The sequence below is a fragment of the Bubalus bubalis genome, chromosome 16 (assembly GCF_019923935.1).
Source record: "Bubalus bubalis isolate 160015118507 breed Murrah chromosome 16, NDDB_SH_1, whole genome shotgun sequence".
Classification (NCBI taxonomy): Eukaryota; Metazoa; Chordata; class Mammalia; order Artiodactyla; family Bovidae; genus Bubalus; species Bubalus bubalis.
In genome coordinates, this window is record NC_059172.1 from 55,647,626 (window position 1) to 55,667,439 (window position 19,814).

Consider the following 19,814-nt stretch of genomic DNA (forward strand, 5'->3'; position numbering starts at 1 on the left):
CAGTGGTTTAACCAGAATGACCAAGAACAGTACCCTTTCTTGAAAGCAACAGGCAAAATTGAGGCCAAGTAGTTGGAAGACACAGCTCTTTAATAGCAAGTCAGTCCCCACGTCCCTAGGGGCCACCGAGCTTGGGTACCATTGGTGAAAGGGGGATGACGGTGAGGAGACAGCACCAGTGAGAGAGGAAAGTGGCTGCTGGCAACCTGGGTGTCCCCAGAAAACATAAAGGCAAGACATGGAAACCCTCCAACACATCTGGACAGCAACGCCCGTAGCAAGTCCGACATGAGAAGAGTGCCCCCTGGTGGCAGAATCAGAGAAGCGCTTGGTGGTGCTGCTACAGGACGGGTGTATTCCCTGAATAGCTCAGCGGTCAAGAATCTGCCTGCAATGCAGGAGACACAGGAGACATGGGTCCACTCCCTGGGTTGGGAAGATCCCCTGGAGGAGGGCATGGCAACCTACTCCAGTATTCTTGCCTGGAGAATCCCATGGACAGAGGAGCCTGGTGGGCTACAGCCCAAAGGGTCGCAAAGAGTCAGACACGACTGAAGTGACTTAGCATGCACGTACACACGCTAAGGGACGATGTGGCCACCAAATGCCACATCTTTCAGCCCTTCTAGCTGAAGGGAGGTGAGGCATGTTCCACGATCCTGGAAACTCCAGACTTGGAACACTGGTTGGACATGCCCTGGGAGAGCAACTGGCACACCTGTGTGCACATCATCCATCCCTGGAAGGGATCTTTCTAGAAGTAGTAGTGGAAGCTAGAGGGTCACAGACAGAAAGGACCTGGGGCCAGGGGACACACACTGCTGCCACGGTCTCAGCTTCCAGGGCCGCCCAGCTGCTCCAGGAGGGCCCTGACCTCGCCCTCCACCCGCAGCAGCTGGGCCTTACGCCAGGGATTAAGGGTGGCTCCCCGGTTGTCTTCTAGATCCCTCAGCAGCAGCTCCAGGTGGCGCCGGACCCGGCCCCGATCCCAGCTGTTGAGGTTCCGCTGGACTTCACCCAGGATCACCGACCAGTACTCGGACACGGCTGTCCCCTCCGTCAGCGACACCACGACCCGGGCACCACCCTCTGCAGCGCTCCCCAAGTCCCGTAGGGCCTGGCGGCACTCTGAGCTCAGCTCGTTGAAGTAGAGGCTAGCGGGAGAGAGCAGAGTAAATGCCATTCAGCGGGGCTCCGAGAAGGAAGGTGGAGGGCGGGTGGACAGAAAGCGAGGGGTCTCATAACTCATCCCCTAGCTGTGGAATGCGATGGGGAAAGTGTCTGCAATATGCCAGAGATGGAGGGCGGTGGCCACTGGGAGGCAGGGATGGCACTAGAATTCAGTGGGACCAGAGTCGATAGGAACCAGGCCCCTAGGACCCTAAGAGAAACAGTGGTGGAGAATCAGGGCAAGGGAAGGGCCCATCACGTATGGGGGGTGGGGCGATGGGACAGGGTGGGGGAGGGGCAGGAAAACTCACTGCAGCAGCTCCAAGGAAGGGTGCTTCCAGGCAGCCTCGGCCAAGGCCAGGGCTGCCGCGTCACCAGCGCCGTTGTAGGCCACGTTCAGCTCCTGGAGCTGCTGGTTTCGGTCCAGCTGGGCAGCCAGCAGCTCCAGGCCCTCATCCCCAAGGCCCGTGTGCAGTAGAGACAGGTGTTTCAGGGACGTATTTCCTGCCAGCCCCTCCAGCAGCAGGGCCACACCCGCCGCCATCAGCGGGTTGTTGGACAGCCTAGGGCCACAAGCAGTCTAAGGTTATGAGAGCTCCTAGCAGATGACCTGTGCTGAGCACCAGACTTGGGCCTAAAGGGTGCATCACCTGGGGCAGAGATCAGCCTGGATGCAGAGAAAGGCAGGCCAGGAAATGACAAATAGGGGTAAGCTCACTGCAGGGGAGGAAGAGTGAGATGGAAGCTGGCTTATCCCTCCCTTCCTCCTGCCTTCCATTCTCCTTGTGACACCCCCCTTCCCTCTCCCCTTCCTCCTCCCTTCTTCCTCCTTTTTTCACTCCCTTCCAATCCCTGCTTTGCCCTCTGTTCCCAATTGCCCCTCCTTCTTCCCACCCCATTCATCTCCCCTTACTCCAACCTGAAATCAGGAACCCAGGCATCTCGGTTGCTAGTCAACCAGTCAACACTTTGGGAGCATCTATATAGAGTGCCCAGCATCAGGGTCATCCTCGTGAGGCAACAGGGAAAATCCTGGGAGGCAATCAGTGGTGCTGTTACCAGGCAACTGGCCTGGGTGTTATTCCACTGGCCCCTCCCCAGGCTGATTTTAGCCACGTGAGAGGCTTACTTAATACCTATGACCCGTGGTACGTTCCCCCTGCCTGGCTGCTTGTACTAGACAGGGAGGATGGGGGAGAGGAGGGTGGGGGAGTAAGGAGGGTGGGTCAGGGTCTACCCGCCTGCCTTGTTTATTACACCAGGCATGTTGGGAAGCAGAGAGCCCACCCTTGACCATAGCTGGCCAGCAGGATGGAGCACCCTGCACAGGCACTCACCGCAGGGTGGTCACTTGGCACTGGTCATGTAGCAGCAGGTCGCGGAGGTCCCTGCAGGCCTCAGGGCCCAAGCTGTTGAGTTGCAACCTAGAGCAGAAGGTGGCCAGAGGGGAGGTAAGAAATCAAGGAAGGAGTTTGGCCTGGAGCCTGCCCACCCACCAGGACCCTCCCTCTTCATGCACCTCTTGTAGTCCACAGCTGCGTCCCCTTCCGTGGTTCTTGTCACCTCCACCCACACCAGACTCACCCTACCCTCTGGTCCTTTCTCACTCCCTTTGGTCTCCCGAGAACCTTTTCCTCTGCCCATCCAGGAGGGCAGGGCCTCACCCCAGCTTCCGGGCACGCAGGAGGACAGGCATGAGCGTGCGCAACCCAGCAGGATCCAGCTGGCAGGAGGCCAAGTTCACCTCGTCCAGGGCATGCCTTCCGCTGCCCAGGACAGCTGCCACCACCGTGCACTTGAGGGGCGTCATACGCACGCCTGCCAGGTTGAGCTGGCGCAGAGAGCCAAGCACCTCGGCAGAGAAGCGCTGATTCTGGAACTCATAGTGGAAGAAGAGGTGGTCCAGGAGCTCCGAGGGGGGCAGCACCTGCCGGCCCAGCTTGCCCAGCTTCTTCTTGATGGCCTGGGCGTTCTCCAGGGCATCCAGGGTCTTGATGGGGCAGCCAAGCTGAGCCAGCACTGCCCGGCTGTGGGCAGACAGAAGCCCGCCCATGAACATGGGGAAAAGCTCAAAGACTTCATCGTCTGGAGGCTCGTCCGGGTGGCGCCGGGGACCTTCGACGCCCAGGATACTAGCACCCATCTGGTCTAGGACATCATCGTTGTAGTAGTCCTCCTCTCGGAACATCTCCAGCACCATGGCCTGGGCCACCGCCTCACGGCTCTTACCCACCATGCGCCCAAACACTCGTGGAACCACCTGGAAGGGAAGCAGTGTGGAGGAGTGGGGGGCGGGTGCAGCCTCCTGCTTGCCTTTCAGCCTTCCTGCCTAAGCCTCACAGTCTCCTTTAAACCGGAGCGTGATTTGTCAGATCACATTACCCGCCCCTCCTGCAGCAGCTTCCGTGGCTCCCTGCTGCCCATGTGAAATAGAAAACTGCATAATTTGGCCCCAACTGGACCTTTCCAGAGTCATCTCTCAGCACTTGTCTCATGTATTCCAGACATAAGGAAATTCTGTTTCCCTAACACCCCTTCTGTTTCCAAGTCCAGGGTTGGTGGAAACGAATTAGCATATATTACGCATTTAGCTTGAAGAAATTAGCATATGCTATTCATCTAGCTTGGTCCCAGGCTAGGTGGTATAAATACATCCCCATCTTCAACATCATCACTGTCATCACGGCAGCGCTGACTGATGTCACTGCTACTACTTCAGACCCCTCATGACTTGACCTGATGAAATAAAATTCATATTTTAAGGTAAGACAAGAAAAATTTAAACATAAAATTTTTCTCTGCCCATTTGGGCCTCCTCCCTTCCTTCTGGTATGCACTGTACATCTCCATTCTACATTTAACTAGACTTCCCCAATGGCAAAAATACCTGCCACAAAGATCTGTTTCTTTTTCTGGCATTAGTTATGTGACTCCTTTGAAGATAACATTCCTTTTTCAATCCTCTAAGGGGTTCCTTTTTCAATCCTCTAAGGGGTCAAGGAGTTCCAAAGAATAGCAAGAAGAGATAAGAAAGCCTTCCTCAGCAACCAGTGCAAAGAAATAGAGGAAAACAACAGAATGGGAAAGACTAGAGATCTCTTCAAGAAAATTGGAGATACCAAGGGAACATTTCATGCAAAGATGGGCTCGATAAAGGGCAGAAATGGTATGGACCTAACAGAAGCAGAAGATAGTAAGAAGAGGTGGCAAGAATACACAGAAGAACAGGACAAAAAACATCTTCACGACCCAGATAATCATGATGGTGTAATCACTCATCTAGAGCCAGACATCCTGGAATGTGAAGTCAAGTGGGCAGAAAGCATCACTACGAACAAAGCTAGTGGAGGTGATGGAATTCCAGTTGAGCTATTTCAAATCCTGAAAGATGATGCTATGAAAGTGCTGCACTCAACATGCCAGCAAATTTGGAAAACTCAGCAGTGGCCACAGGACTGGAAAAGGCCAGTTTTCATTCCAATCCCAAAGAAAGGCAATGCCAAAGAATGCTCAAACTACCGCACAATTGCACTCATCTCACACGCTAGTCAAGTAATGCTCAAAATTCTCCAAACCAGTCTTCAGCAATATGTGAACTGTGAACTTCCTGATGTTCAAGCAGGTTTTAGAAAAGGCAGAGGAACCAGAGATCAAATTGCCAACATCCGATGGATCATGGAAAAAGCAAGAGAGTTCCAGAAAAACATCTATTTCTGCTTTATTGACTATGCCAAAGCCTTAGACTGTGTGGATCACAATAAACTGTGGAAAACTCTGAAAGAGATGGGAATACCAGACCACCTGACCTGCCTCTTGAGAAACCTATATGCAGGTCAGGAAGCAACAGTTAGAACTGGACATGGAACAACAGACTGGTTCCAAATAGGAAAAGCAGTACGTCAAGGCTGTATATTGTCACCCTGCTTATTTAACTTCTATGCAGAGTACATCATGAGAAACGCTGGGTTGGAAGAAGCACAAGCTGGAATCAAGATTGCCAGGAGAAATATCAATAACCTCAGATATGCAGATGACACCACCCTTATGGCAGAAAGTGAAGAGGAACTCAAAAGCTTCTTGATGAAAGTGAAAGTGGAGAGTGAAAAAGTTGGCTTAAAGCTCAACATTCAGAAAACGAAGACCATGGCATCCGGTCCCATCACTTCAGGGGAAACAGATGGGGAAACAGTGGAAACAGTGTCAGACTTTATTTTTCGAGGCTCCAAAATCACTGCAGATGGTGACTGCAGCCATGAAATTAAAAGACGTTTACTCCTTGGAAGTAAAGTTATGACCAACCTAGATAGCATATTAAAAAGCAGAGACATTACTTTGCCAACAAAGGTCCGTCTAGTCAAGGCTATGGTTTTTCCAGTGGTCATGTATGGATGTGAGAGTTGGACTGTGAACAAGGCTGAGTGCTGAAGAATTGATGCTTTTGAACTGTGGTGTTGGAGAAGACTCTTGCGAGTCCCTTGGACTGCAAGGAGATCCCACAAATCCATTCTGAAGGAGATCAGCCCTGGGATTTCTTTGGAAGGAATGATGCTAAAGCTGAAACTCCAGTACTTTGGCCACCTCATGTGAAGAGTTACCTCATTGGAAAACACTGTGATGCTGGGAGAGATTGGGGGCAGGAGGAGAAGGGGACGACAGAGGATGAGATGGCTGGATGGCATCACTGACTCGATGGACGTTGAGTCTGAGTGAACTCTGGGAGTTGGTGATGGACAGGGAGGCCTGGTGTGCTGCAATTCATGGGGTCGCAAAGAGTCGGACATGACTGAGCGACTGAACTGAACTGAACTGAAGGGGTCATGATGATCTACCCCTCACACTGTATATGCAAACATCTTAGGTGAACTTTATGTAAAATGCCAATATATCATTTTCCTTAAACATAGCGATTGATGCAAAACAAGATTTCTCAGATGACCTGGGAGGATACTGGGCCTCACCTCATGGGAGATCTTAGCTTCAGTACTTACTTATGATCTTATCAGTGCTATTAGGTCTATTACTTGTTCAGTTGAGTTCAGTTCAGTCACTCAGTCATGTCCGACTCTTTGCGACCCCATGAATCGCAGCACACCAGGCCTCCCTGTCCATCACCAACTCCCAGAGTCCACTCAAACTCATGTCCATCGAGTCGGTGATGCCATCCAGCCATCTCATCCTCTGTCGTCCCCTTCTCCTCTTGCCCCCAATCCCTTCCAGCATCAGGGTCTTTTCCAATGAGTCAACTCTTCGCATGAGGTGGCCAAAGTATTAGAGTTTCAGCCTCAGCATCAGTCCTTTCCAATGAACACCCAGGACTGATCTCCTTTAGGATGGACTGGTTGGATCTCCTTGCAGTCCAAGGGACTCGCAAGAGTCTTATCCAGTCTTATCACAGTTTAAAAGCATCAACTCTTTGGCTCTCAGCTTTCTTCACAGTCCAACTCTCACATCCATACATGACCACTGGAAAAACCATAGCCTTGACTAGACGGACCTTTGTTGGCAAAGTAATGTCTCTGCTTTTTAATATGCTATCTAGGTTGGTCATAACTTTTTTTCCAAAGAGTAAGTGTCTTTTAATTTCATGGCTGCAGTCACCATCTGCAGTGATTTTGGAGCCTCAAAAAATAGTCTGACACTGTTTCCACTGTTTTCCCATCTATTTCCCATGAAGTGATGAGACCGGATGCCATGATCTTCGTTTTCTGAATGTTGAGCTTTAAGCCAACTTTTTCACTCTCCACTTTCACTTTCATCAAGAGGCTTTTGAGTTCCTCTTCACTTTCTGCCATAAGGGTGGTGTCATCTGCATATCTGAGGTTATTGATATTTCTCCTGGCAATCTTGATTCCAGCTTGTGCTTCTTCCAGTCCAGCGTTTCTCATGATGTACTCTGCATAGAAGTTAAATAAGCAGGGTGACAATATACAGCCTGACGTACTCCTTTTCCTATTTGGAACCAGTCTGTTGTTCCATGTCCAGTTCTAACTGTTACTTCCTGACCTGCATATAGGTTTCTCAAGAGGCAGGTCAGGTGGTCTGGTATTCCCATCTCTTTCAGAATTTTCCACAGTTTGTTGTGATCCACACAGTCTAAGGCTTTGGCATAGTCAATAAAGCAGAAATAGATGTTTTTCTGGAACTCTCTTGCTTTTTCCATGATCCATCGGATGTTGGCAATTTGATCTCTGGTTCCTCTGCCTTTTCTAAAACCAGCTTGAACATCTGAAAGTTCATGGTTCACATATTGCTGAAGACTGGTTTGGAGAATTTTGAGCATTACTGTACTAGAATGTTAGATGAGTACAATTGTGCGACAGTTTGAGCCTTCTTTGGGATTGCCTTTCTTGGGATTGGAATGAAAACTGACCTTTTCCAGTCCTGTGGCCACTGCTGAGTTTTCCAAATTTGCTGGCATTTGCCTATTTTATAAGACTTGTTCCCTGAATTACCGTGTGACTGAGTTTCAGATAAAATTAATGATTAGACAACTTGAAAGTGAAAGTTAATCACACAGTCTCGTCTGACTCTTTGCAATCCCATGGACTGCAGCCTGCCCGGGTCCTCTATCCATGGAATTCTCCAGGCAAGAGTGCTGGAGTGGGTTGCTCTTTCCTTCTTCAGGGGATCTTCCCTACCTGGCCGAGTCTCCTGCATTGCAGGCAGATTCATTACCAACTGAGCCACTAGGGAAGGCAAGGCAACTTGAAATACTGATCAAATATAGAGTTCTATAAGATGAATGACTGTACGTTGTCACTCTAGATATGGGACGAAGCAACAAGAGGAAATCATTTTCTGGATCATAACAGACTAGTAAGACAGGCAGGTCAGAGGATTTTGGCTACTGTTAATAAGGCCTAGTCCAGTAACAGCACAGTGAGTGACCCATCAGTGAAATCCTTGCCTGACCTGGGAATGAGCAGTCCTAGTTCCCTGGAACAAATTGGTCACAAACTGCCTCCCAAACCTTGATCAAAATTAAGACTGAAAGGGAAGAGATTGTAAAATAAAGAATGTTGCCCACTACACGGTTCTACAAAATCAAGTCACTAGCCACTGCAGTTGCTGGCCTACAATAACCTTGAAAGGAATTCAGGGCAAAGATCAGGATGAGGCAATTTGTGCTCTGGTTAAACTGACGGTGAAAGTGAAAGAGGAGAGTGAAAATGCTGACTTAAAGCTCAGCCTTCAAAAAATGAAGATAATGGCATACAGCCCCATCACTTCAGGCAAATAGATGGGGAAACAGTGGAAATAGTGACAGAGTTTATTTTCTTGGGCTCCAAAATTACTGCAGATAGTGACTGCAGCCATGAAATCAAAGTTCGCTTGCTGCTTGGAAGAAAAGCTATGACCAACTTAGATAGCATATTAAAAAGCAGAGACACTCCTTTGCTGACAAAGGTCCGTCTAGTCAAAGCTATGGTTTTTCCAGTAGTCATGAATGGATGTGAAAGTTGGACTATAAAGAAAGCTGAGCATGGAAGAATTGATGGTTTTGAACTGTGGTGTTGGAGAAGACTCTTGAGAGTCCCTTGGACTGCAAGGAGATCCAACCAGTCCATCCTAAAGGAAATCAGTCCTGAATATTCATTGGAAGGACTGATGCTGAAGCTGAAGCTCCAATACTTTGGCCACCTGATGCGAAAAGCTGACTCATTGGAAAAGACTCTGATGCTGGGAAAGATTGAGGGCAGGAGGAAAAGGGGACAACAGAGGATGAGATGGTTGGATGGTATCACCTACTCGATGGACATGAGTTTGAGCAAGCTCCAGGAGTTGGTGACGGACAGGGAAGCCTGGTGTACTGCAGTCCATGGGGTCGCAAAGAGTCAGACATGACTGAGCGACTTAACTGGACTGAAACTGACAGAACTGGTCCTTAGATATTTTCAGGAGAAATTTTTATGAACCTGGATTCTTGCATCTTTCCATACTTAGGAAAGCACTAAAACCATTAACTAAGATGTCTGTTCCTCATGACTAGATGGGGCTTCCCTGGTGGCTCAGTGGTAAAGAACCTATCTGCCAAGTAGGAGATGTGGGTTCAATCCCTGCGTCAGAAAGATCCCCTGGAGAAGGAAATGGCAACCCCCTACACTATTCTTGTCTGGAGAATACCATGGACAGAGAAGCCTGGTGGGCTACAGTCCATGAGGTCACGACACGGCTGAGGCAACTAAACACACGTAGACACACACACACACACTCCCTTCAGCAAAACAGTATGTGTACTGGTCTCCCTCTTTACCTCTGAAATAGTTCTTAGAACTCTCTGAGAGACTGTCTCCCAGGTTATAATCCTCAGATTGGCTTGAATTAAAATTTCCATTTCTTTCTTGGATATGTTACGGAACCATTGACTGAAGCAGCATGCCTTGACCAGAGCGATGATGACCACTTGCATGAGTTATCTCACAGTAGGAAGCCCCAAAGAGGAACATGGTGCTGCTGCCAAAAACTAACCTGGAAAATCTGGGAGGGGCCAAAAGGAGGGAGGAGATGCCAGCCCCATAATATTGGCCTACTAACCTCCCAGAATCCGCACACTGGAATCCATCTTGGCTAAGAGACACACAAGCCACTTGGAAGGACCCTGAGTCAGACTAAATATGGGCCAAACAAGATGATTGACCAAAGACAACCCAGAAATTAATCTCATCACCGTAACACCTGCGACTGTGAGTCACAGTGCAGAGCAGTTCTCCTTCTCCCCACCCCTTTTCCTACTGCTCTCTGCCTGGACGTCCCTTCCCAATAAAGCCTCTTGCTTTGTCAGTATGTGTCTCCTCAGACACACACTGACAATTCATTTCCAAGAGTTAGACAAGAGGCCCTGAAAAGGGTCCTCCCTCTTGCAACAGATGGACAACTGATTAATTTTTCATCGACAGGCCCCTGCCAACCACAGCGCCTTCATCAAAGCCTCTCACGCACTCTGCTCTTGTCCTCTCTGCTTCTCTCTCTCTCTCCTTTCTGTCTTTTTGATACTGCTAAGATTTTTTCTCCTTCAAAGCTATATCCTCTTCCTGGAGTGTTTTCCCCCTGTGCTTCTCCTGATTAATCCTGCAGGGATCAGATTAAATGCCCTTCCTACAGAGTGGCTTTCCTTATCCCCTTAAATCAGGTCCCCACCTTACACACGTCCACAGCACCTGGAACTTGGCTTTCCAGGCACTTCACAAGATTTTTAATCATATGGCCATGCTGACATGTTTGTGTTGAGACTGCATGATCAGAAAAGACAAAAACCTGGGGTTCTGTTAGTTGTTTTCCTCCGAATCTAACACGTTGTCTAGCACACAGCAGGCACTCAAATATCTGTCCGAAAAAAACGAATGTTTGGGAGGTTGGTGACATCAGTTCCCATGTTTGCAATGGTTCTGAGAAGAAAGGACCTCCAGCCAAAGCCACGAGGTTGTTTTGTGGCACCTCTTCTACTGACGTGCTGCAGTCCATGGGGCCGCAGAGAGTCAGACACGACTCTCTGAGCAACTGAACAATAACCTCTAATGCCTGCCTTTTTTTTTTTCACTTGTTACAGGCAAGGTTCTCACCATGGAGGGTAGAGTGTCCCTCCCCCAGCAATCATCTGGAGACAAGATACGAAAACAGTCACCCTGGGAAGCTGAATCAGTAGGCTCATATAGACACAGATGGGACCCAACCTCTGCTAGGCAACCCTCCCTCCAAGAGGGGCTGGGGGTGTGGTGCCCCCTCAAGTAATTGAGCAGCTTTCTGAATCCCGTCAGGAGACCACAACCTCACTGGAATCCAGATGAAGCAAGTACATCCTCAAAGGGGTGGAGCAGCCTCAGCAATGGCCATTACTTTCCTGCCTGGGTTGATGCTGTAAGAAGGGATGGGCTGCCCGAGCCTGTTTATGTTTAACAGCAAAAAAAATTTTAAGCTTTTTATTTATTTTTATTATGCTGCACTGGGTCTTACTCTCAGCATGTAAAACCTTAGTTGCATCATGTAGGATCTAGTTCCCTGACTAAGGATCAAACCTGGACCCCCTGAATTGGGAGGGTGGAATCTTAGCCGCTGGACCACCAGGGAAGTCCCTAACAAACAATTAAATAGCACTTACTATGTGCCAGGATCTGCAGATGAAGACATTTAATCCTAATATTGGGCCAATGATACAGATACTTTATTTTTCCAGTTTCGAGTAGGAAATGGCAACCCACTCCATTATTCTTGACTGAAAAATTCTATGGACAGGGGAGCCTGAGCAGGCTACAGTCCATGGGGTTGTAAAGAGTTGGACATGACTGAGTGAATGAACACACACATTATTCCCATTTAACAGATAAGGACCTTGAGACACAGGGAGATTAAGTAACTTGTACAAAGTCACACAGCTAGTTAAGTGGCAGAGCCTGGATTTGAACCCAGGTAGCTGTGTTATTGGAGAAGGAAATGGCAACAACCCACTCCAGTGTTCTTGCCTGGAGAATCCCAGGGACAGGGAAGCCTGGTGGGCTGCCGTCTATGGGGTCGCACAGAGTCGGACACAACTGAAGCGACTTAGCAGCAGCAGCAGCAGCTGTGTTATAGAATCCCTATTCTTAACCCTGACGTTTTGCTGCCTATAAGGAAAACTTGTTAAAATTTTGTCCGCTTACCAAGGCCCTGCTTCCTCAAGATAGGTAACTGAAACATTTCTACAGAGGACTGGGGTTACCAGCAAAGCACCACAGCTTCACAGAAATATCCATAGTACATCTGTAAAGTTTAGCAGAAAAAGCACAGGATTCGGAACTATAAAACCTGCACTCAGATCCCAGTTATTCTACTTACTGAATGACCTTGGTCAAGTTACTTAGCCTCTGCGAGCCCCAGTTTCCTCATCTATAAAAAGGATTATAATAGTGTTTCATTTACAAGGCATCCGGCAGACATCAGCTGAGAGTGGATATTTCTTCCCATCAAAAACTTAGTGCATCTGCACTGCTCACGGCACAGTCCTCAGGCCTGTAATTTGGTTTCTGGAGCGGACCTGCACCCTGGATGGATTGTCCTAAATCAATTACCAATGCCATTTATCCTCCTGGTATAAATGAATAAAACAGCATCTGCTTTATAAACCTGTCTCTGGTGATTAAGTTAGGATGAGACATCACTCCCAGAGTCTAATCGCCTCTGAGGAATAGATACAGTTGGGTTTCTGGACCTGCAAAGCACAACCCTAACCCTAACCCTGGACTGTAGTGACCCCTGCCGCCCAGCAACGAAGACTAGAAGGAGAGATATTAAACCACCCCCCAAAACCTATCATCAGAGTTATGGGATTGTTATTAATAAAGTCCCTGCACCCTCAGATCCCCCTCCAAGCGTTCCCCAGACTATGGCTTCTCTCTCCCTCTTCCTTATACCCCAATCCCATTAAAAGCCAGAGTGCCCAGATCTGAAACAGAGCCAAGAAGGGGATTCACAGTTATGCAGGGGAAACAGGTTCCTTCTGGGAGAGGGGCAGGGGATGAACAGGGAGGATGGGGACTGGCAGCCAGGGGTCCTGGGGCTGTTACCTTGAGCAGGTTGAAGAGCAGCGGCAGGGCCCGCAAGGGCAGCAGCTTGGCCACGATGCCCAGGACCAGGCTGACATCCTCCCCGACACGGCCCACGAGCTCGGCCACTTCCTTGCCCACCCGCTGCAGAGTCGTCTTCCGCAAACCCAGCACGATGTAGAGGGCAGCCAGGTATTCCTGCATGGCGGGCACAGTGAACACGAAGGTACCTGCGTGTCCTGGCTCCACGCTCGGGGCCAGAAAAAACCGCAGGGCGTCTCGGCGGAAAACGTACAGCAGCTGAAACTCCTCTTCTGTCTGGACGCCGGCTTCCAGGCAGCCACGCACATCCTCTTCGGAGAAGTATGTCTTGCGGGAGGACACGCCCTCATAGGCCAGCTTGCCCATGGTTCGGGCTGCATAGGCCATCAGGGACAACTTGGAGGGGTCAGTGCTGTCCAGCATCTCCCCACTGAAGTTAAGACGCAGGAAGCTGGTGTAGATGCTCGTGAGGGTCTGGCCGGCCGGCGTGGGGGCATGCAGGAAGTGCAGGGTGGCACAGACGAGCCAGCAGTAGGAGGGCAGGAAGCAGGCAGCGGCGATCTGATGGTGCCCCTCCAGGTTCCGGGTCAGCATCTGCACCAGGTGGTCGCGCTGAGCTGGCGTGACCGACACCCCGCCAGCTCCGGGCCCGCAGTCTGGCTGGTTGAGGCGGAGCTGGAAGTAGAGCTTCTGGAGGTTGGTATCGGAGAAGCCACAGATCTCACCATAGCGGCCCACGTACTTGCTGGGGATGCGCCCGATGGCAGAGGGCCGGGTGGTCACCAGAATGCTGGCCTGGGAAGGGCATGGTGGAGGGTTAAGAAAGACCCTGGTGTCCTCATTGCCTCACTTGCCAGGGAAGAGTCCAAGGGTGAAGATGATGATGACCTCAGTAATAATAACTCAGACTTATGTGGACCCACTATGATCCAGGGCACCGTGCTAAGCACTTCATATGCAGCATCTCATTTGATCAATGCAACTCAAGGAGAGAAGGAAGTGGAAGCCTGGAGAAGCTACTGACCAGCTCAGTCCCACAGCTTGGAAGCAGAGGGGCAGGATTTGAACTAACCCAGAGCCTACACTCCTATATATTAAATATGTGGACCCAGAATGCAAAAATCCTTAGGGGGCAAGTTAGGGACAGCAAATCAGGGCAGGGCACACTCACCTCAGGCAACATGTATTTGCGCAGCAGGTTGATGATGATGGCAGCTGGTGCCTCTGGCTTCTCGGGGTCACTGCAAAGCCCTGTGCTGGCCAAGGAGAAATTGAGGTTGAGATGCTCCAAGCCGTGGAGCACAAAGAGCAGGCGGGAACCGGCAGTGGCCATCAGAGGCAGAATCTCCTTCAGGGGAGTGTAGCGCTGGGCTACAAGTTGGCACAAGGAGGTGGGAGCAGGGCCCAGGGATGACAGGTCCTCACAGGAGAAGGGGATGAGCAGCTCGAAGGCTGGCAGCCGCCCATAACACCAGTCCAAGACCATCTTGCGCACCAGCGTGCTCTTGCCTGTGCCCACGGTCCCGTAAAGCACCACCGTCTGCACCCGGCGCCCACAGGCATCTGGGTCAAAGAGCTGAGACAGGGCTAGCTGGGGGAGCCCAGCAGAGGGCGGCTGACGCTCCAGGGCCAGTTCAGCCAGTGGGCGCAGCAGCTCATCAGGGGTGCTCTCACGGATCACAGGGTCAACATGGACTGTGTCTAGTGCAAAGGTCGGGCCAAACTGGCGCTCTTCCCTGGGCAGCCGACTGAACCACTCGGCCAGGTTGTGGCGGTGCCGCTGGAGAGCTTCTGAATGGGAAGGCAAGAGGAGAGAGGGAGGTCAGGAAGAGGGGTGGGGAAACGCGAGAGCTTAGGGAGACCTTAGAGCTAGGGTCAAGCTGCCGAGTCAAGACACGACATTGGGAGATGCTGGGGTCCAAAATGGTGCTGGACACACAGGACTCCCTCAGAATGTCCAGGAACTTCAGACCCCAGTGACAGGAAGTGGGGAGCCAGGGGATGAGTGATGGTGAGTCTGGGCTGACTGGTTGCACGATTATCTGTGCATGATCTTCTCTGACAGCTAGAGGCAGTGTGTTGAAGGGAGAGATGATATGTCCCTCCCAGTGCTTTGTACATCGTAAGTGTGCACTGCACGAGTGTCGCAAGAAGGGGTACACAGATAGACGGATAATAAGGCCAGGGAGAGTGGGTCCACGGATGGCCGATGGTTATGGGTGCTCTATACCACCTTCCTGCTTGCTTCTCTCCTCACCTTCCCCGACCCCATCACACCCCCTGGGAGCCCAGTATCCCCTCTCCTCAGGCTGACTGAGAAGCCAGTCCCTTTACCAGATGCAGCAATGCCCCGGAACAACTGTCCATGCCTCCCGGATGAAGGACCATTGCCCACTGAGCTTCCATTGTGGCGTATAAAGGCCCTGTGAGCAAAGAGAGGGGGTGAGCTGGGGCTTGGCTGTTGGGCTCAGGCTCCACAGAGGCTTAGAGTCCAGTCCTGCCTCAGCTGATAGACTTCTGGCTTCCTGAAATCCAGCCCTGACCCTGGACATCCAAGTCCAGAGCCTCGTCTGATTCTCTCACACCCTTCCCAGGGCCTGAGGTCTCGCCCCTAGCCCTCCAGCTCCCCGCTACTCCCTGCCTGCCGGGAACTTAGGCTGGCCCCTACCGGATTCCGCCCACCTTCCACCAGTTCTTCCTCTGGCTGACCACTGTGACTTGCACCATGGATGATATAAGCCAACTTCCTCTTTAGGTCTAGTAGCTGACTCTCTACGCTCTCTACCCACCAGAAGACCAACCTCTCCCCAGGGCATCAAGCTCTGCAAGTCCTGACCCTTCCCAGGCTACTCTGCTGTGTCCAGATGTGTCCTAAAGTATGACACCAAGGCCTCACCTTGGAGACCCAAGAGAGCGCTCCCCTTTAAGGGGCCAACTCCAGTGAATCAGGAAGGGGATACGTTCATCTACAGAGAGAAAGAAGAAGGAAGAAATAGCATCAAGAACTCACCCACATTAGCTCAACAATACACAGACCCCCACATCTATGTCAGCCCCCCTCATCATTTGCTCTCATAGCATCACAAACTGCCCCTTTGCAGCAGTTATTATATTTCATTATGTAATTATTTCATTAACATTCATTCACACACCCATTCTTACATGAGAGCGGGGATTACATCTGTTTTGTTCATAATTATCTACTTAGAACTAAGCACAGGGTCTGTCTAGCACACAGCAGGCACTCAATAAATATCTGTTGAATGCAAAATGAAATCAGACAAGTGTTCCTGGGCTTATGTAGCTACAGGGACCCTCAAAGATCTTACAGTTCGACTCCCTTAGTTCAGGATGGGAGAAAGGAAGCTGGGGAGGTGCAGTGACTTGTTCAAGGTCAACAGCTAGAGAATCACAGAGCTGGGACTAGCACACCTGGTGTCTGGATCCCTGCTCTCCTAGGGGGCGCCGTCTGGACTCTGAAGATGAAGGGAGAGTTGGAAACAGAAACCCCTGCTTCCTGCTCACCTGCTGGCTGGAGTATTCTTCCCAGACCAGGGGTCCAAGAGGCCCTGGGCAAATGGCAGCCCCACCTCATGGCAGGAGAAAAGATCAGAGCCTGCGGGACTGAGCACACCGCCTTCTAGCCTGTTCCCCTGTAGGAAAAATGGTATGAATGGACCCCACACACTCCAACTTTCCCACCCCACCTCCGCAAGCAGGCCAAAGGGTGGCCTTGCTCCTCAGGAGAACATTAGCTTTTACTTAAGCGTCAGTGTCACCAAAGCCCCGGCCTGGCCTTCAGACCTCCCTCCTCCACATCCCCCACCTGAGTGATCCCATTTTATCTCCTACCATCCACTGCCTCTACCCTATGGCTTCATGATCGCCTTTCTCCTGAGTTCCAGCCTAATGAACTATTCAGTTGTCCTTTTAAAAAAAAATTATTTATTTTGGCTGCACCGCAAAGCATGTGGGATCTTAGATCCTTGACTAGGATGAAACCTGTACCCCCTGCAGTGCAAGCGCAGAGTCTTAACCACTGGACTACCAGGGAAGTCCCCCTTGTCCTTTTCTTCTTTTGCTTGGCTTCCAGCAAACTCATAGGAGTTCTGTGTTCATGTTCAGAAGCTTTTCCGAGCCAACAGTTCCCAGTAAACAATCATCCACTCTCCTCTAAAGTTTTTCTGTAGCTATCAGGTCCTTTTAGCTGAGTTTTAATAGTTTGACCATTTTATCTTCTCTGTGACTTTTATCTAACCTGCTTTTCAGGCTGGCATAAATAATAGATAAATGAACAAAGGACTTTCTACTTTGTGTCTCCATATGGACATCCTGCCTATGCTTCAAGATGCAAGCTCGCAGACCTGAACTCAGCAGCCCTGTCCCTGTTCAGTTACTTTACCGCACATCTTCCCAATCACATGATTTCTTCTTGAAATCTGACCCCTTTGTCTTCAAATTCTTCCCTCCTCTTTTATCCACTGGAATCAGCCCGCTGGCCAGTTCCTCCTCCCCATTCTTTGCCATACTGTTCCTGTTGCATCATCCCTCCCACCCCTGTGCTAACTCAGACCCTCCCCAGACTTCCGGGGACCCCTCTTCTCTTTACCTTCTCTCTGCCTTCACTGCCATTCCATTCCCATCCCTCATCCCAGCCACCAATCGCCTCCCTAAAATCCTAGGTTGTATGGATTCCAAATACCTGACCCACAACTGCTATTTTTCTGATAATGCCCCTGACCGGTGCCTTATCCACCAGGCTTTCCGAATCTTGCTTGCACTTTACTTTGTTCATACTCTTCCATCAGCTTGGAATGACCTTTCTCTCCTGCCAGAATCCTACCCAAGCTTTTAAAAACTGCTTAAAGTCCCTCTCTCCTGGGCAGTCCTTCCCCATCCCTGAGCTCCCTTAAATGAAGCACACAGCTACTTGGCAGCCGGTCTCCACTGGGATGTGGCTCCTTAAGGGCAGGACACACTTAGGGAGAAGTGGGTGCACTGGGCCCTCTTGCCAGCAGGGCCAACCAGTGGAGGTGCAGGCTGGGGCTCAGACCTGGAGTCCCGGTTGCAGAAGAAGGGTTAAGAGGCGTCCCTGGCAAGCTGGAAAAGCTTGGGGAAACTAGCTCAGTGGGAAAAAATCAGACGCAGGGCCTCTGATTCAAGATGGGACTCGTGGTGGGGCGGGGGTGGGGAGGGTAACTTTCGGAGGATCACCCCTGGTCTCCAGAGCAGTGAGAAAAGAAGAGGGCACCGCAGGAAAGGTACCAGGTCTGTGCTCGCACAGAGCTCCTCCTCTTAATCGGGGACCCCAGCTTTCCTTGTTCAAGTTGGTTTCAGACCCAAGGGGAGAGCCCGCCACAACGGCCACCATTCAGCGCACCGCTGCGTCCTACGCAACCCCGGCAGCCGGCTCCTAGCGGCTCCAGCCCAGCCCCACCCCGCCCCCGCTGCTTAGACCTTTACCCGCCGCCGTCCAGGCCGGGAGCGGTCGTCGCCAGAGTCTCTCGCTTACTCGCAGAGGCCCCGGCGCGGCGCCGCGCTTCCTGCCCGCCCCGCCCGCCTGCGCGGAGCCCTGCCCTTTCTGGCTACGCGCCCGGCAGCGGGCACGCGCGAGGACGCGCCTCGGTGCTCCGGGCCTCCGGGTCCTGGGAGGAGGCAGATAGCGAGAGAGGCTGGGGTCCCGGAGAGCAGGCCCGGGGCAGGGACTTCTTCCGCAATCGTCCGGCCATCTCCCCGCGCCTTCCGTGCTACACCCCTCCATCCGGGCGGGCCCTGCCGCTGGAACTGTCTTCTGCAGGTCACCGAGCGACAGTCTCATCCCATTAGTCACTGTCTCTCAGGCAGGGCTTGTTGCGACGCCCATTGTACAGATGAAGGCACTGCCGCTCAGAAAGGTGAAATGACTCGCACCGCCGGTTGACCCAATTTGGAAGAGCCAGAACAAGAATCCGGGGCCTGGGTCTTCCTACCTCGGACCCCTGGACCTTCCCGAGGTGCCCTCTCTCCCTCATCCCCAGAACATTCTTCCCTTTGTGCCTCTTCACCGCTTCAGCGTACCTCTTGGCAGAGATCTTGGGATCTTGGGTCTTCCCTCTGTACCTGGCTCTCTTCACCTCTGCCCAGAACCTCTGTGTGTGGCTTCTGGTCACTTGCCTCAAGGAAGACAGAAGAATGGGGTGAGGGACTGCTCCCACCTCTAACTGCCCTTCCTGCCTGGCACCCAGTCATAGCCTAGCCCTGGGGCTTCCTGGTCCTCAAAACCCCCACTCTCGTTCCTGTGCTTCCACACCTGGCACGCTCAGGACCCATGAAGCTGAGGGAGGCGTCACCCACCACCCACAGCCAGGGCATGCCTCTGCAAGCAAACACAGGTGTGCACTGAACAGAGGTGTGCAGTAGGGAACCCGTAGAGAGGCAGCCGGGAGGGCTGGGAAGAGAGCTTTGTGATCTTGGTTTCAGCGAGGCAGCAATGAGCAGTGGCTTGAAGCAAGATCTTAATTCCCTCTCCAGGAACTGAACCTGGGTAGCCTGGATGATAAACAGGAATCCTAGCCACCAGACCAGCAAGGGCTAGAGGCTAGAAAACATTTTTCCCTGGATCTTTGCCCCCAGTGAAAAATACATGTATCACAGAGGCAGACATTGTAAATGTCGGTACAAAGTACCATTAGAGACATAGCACAACAGGTGGGAGAGCATATAGAGAAATGGTTTGTTTAGTTAAGGCAGAAGCAAGGCAGAGATGTACACCTGGAAAGAAGGGGCGTACCCCTTAGAGAGGAGTGCAGTAAAATGGCAGTGAAGTCATTTATATAAGTCAGTTCTTCTGGGTCTTTGTCTTCCTTCAGCCAATTATCTGGTTTCTTTTTCTACACCTGACCTACCCTGGGACCCTCCCCTGGTTGCACAGGCATCCCTCAGTCAAGATTTATCTCAAAGTGAAGGCTTCTGGGAGGCACAAGACTCATTCATTATTGCCTGGAATTATCCCCTGACTTTTGACCCTCAAGGAGCCTTTCTGCGCATGTATAGTGTCTCCTTTGTCCCAAAAAGGGGGGAGTGGGGATCCCTTAATCCTTTACTTGA

General features: G+C 51.2%; 1 protein-coding gene across 7 annotated transcripts; it reads right to left on the minus strand.

Annotated features, from left to right (window-relative positions):
- Positions 1–69: 69 nt before the first annotated feature.
- Positions 70–18,952, minus strand: NLRX1 (NLR family member X1). Of its 7 annotated transcripts, none has more exons than XM_044929620.2 (10): positions 18,786–18,952; positions 16,161–16,381; positions 15,625–15,694; positions 15,063–15,151; positions 13,900–14,519; positions 12,708–13,523; positions 2,835–3,430; positions 2,508–2,594; positions 1,482–1,733; positions 70–1,154 (listed from the first exon to the last, which is right to left on the minus strand). In XM_044929620.2, the coding sequence occupies exons 2-10, from the start codon at positions 16,321–16,323 to the stop codon at positions 833–835; spliced, it is 3,015 nt and encodes a 1,004-aa protein (XP_044785555.2). In that variant the 5' UTR covers positions 16,324–16,381; positions 18,786–18,952; the 3' UTR covers positions 70–832. The 7 variants fall into 7 exon arrangements, 6 of the variants coding, with proteins under 6 accessions (XP_044785555.2, XP_044785554.2, XP_044785553.2 ...); XM_044929619.2 differs by lacking the exon at positions 18,786–18,952 and adding an exon at positions 18,186–18,575; XM_044929618.2 differs by lacking the exon at positions 18,786–18,952 and adding an exon at positions 18,192–18,573.
- Between the last annotated feature and the right edge of the window lie 862 nt (positions 18,953–19,814).

What these genes read in the sequence shown, in the direction of transcription:
- NLRX1 (XM_044929620.2), bottom strand. Translation starts at nt 16,323, where the DNA reads ATGAGGTGGGGCTGCCATTTGCCCAGGGCCTCTTGGACCCCTGGTCTG. An exon ending in TGCTCTTCAACCTGCTCAAG is followed by an intron (nt 3,431 to 12,707) that starts GTAACAGCCCCA and finishes CTTCCCTTCCAG; the next exon opens with GTGGTTCCACGAGTGTTTGG. An exon ending in CTGCGTGCCCGGAAGCTGGG is followed by an intron (nt 2,595 to 2,834) that starts GTGAGGCCCTGC and finishes CTTCTGCTCTAG; the next exon opens with GTTGCAACTCAACAGCTTGG.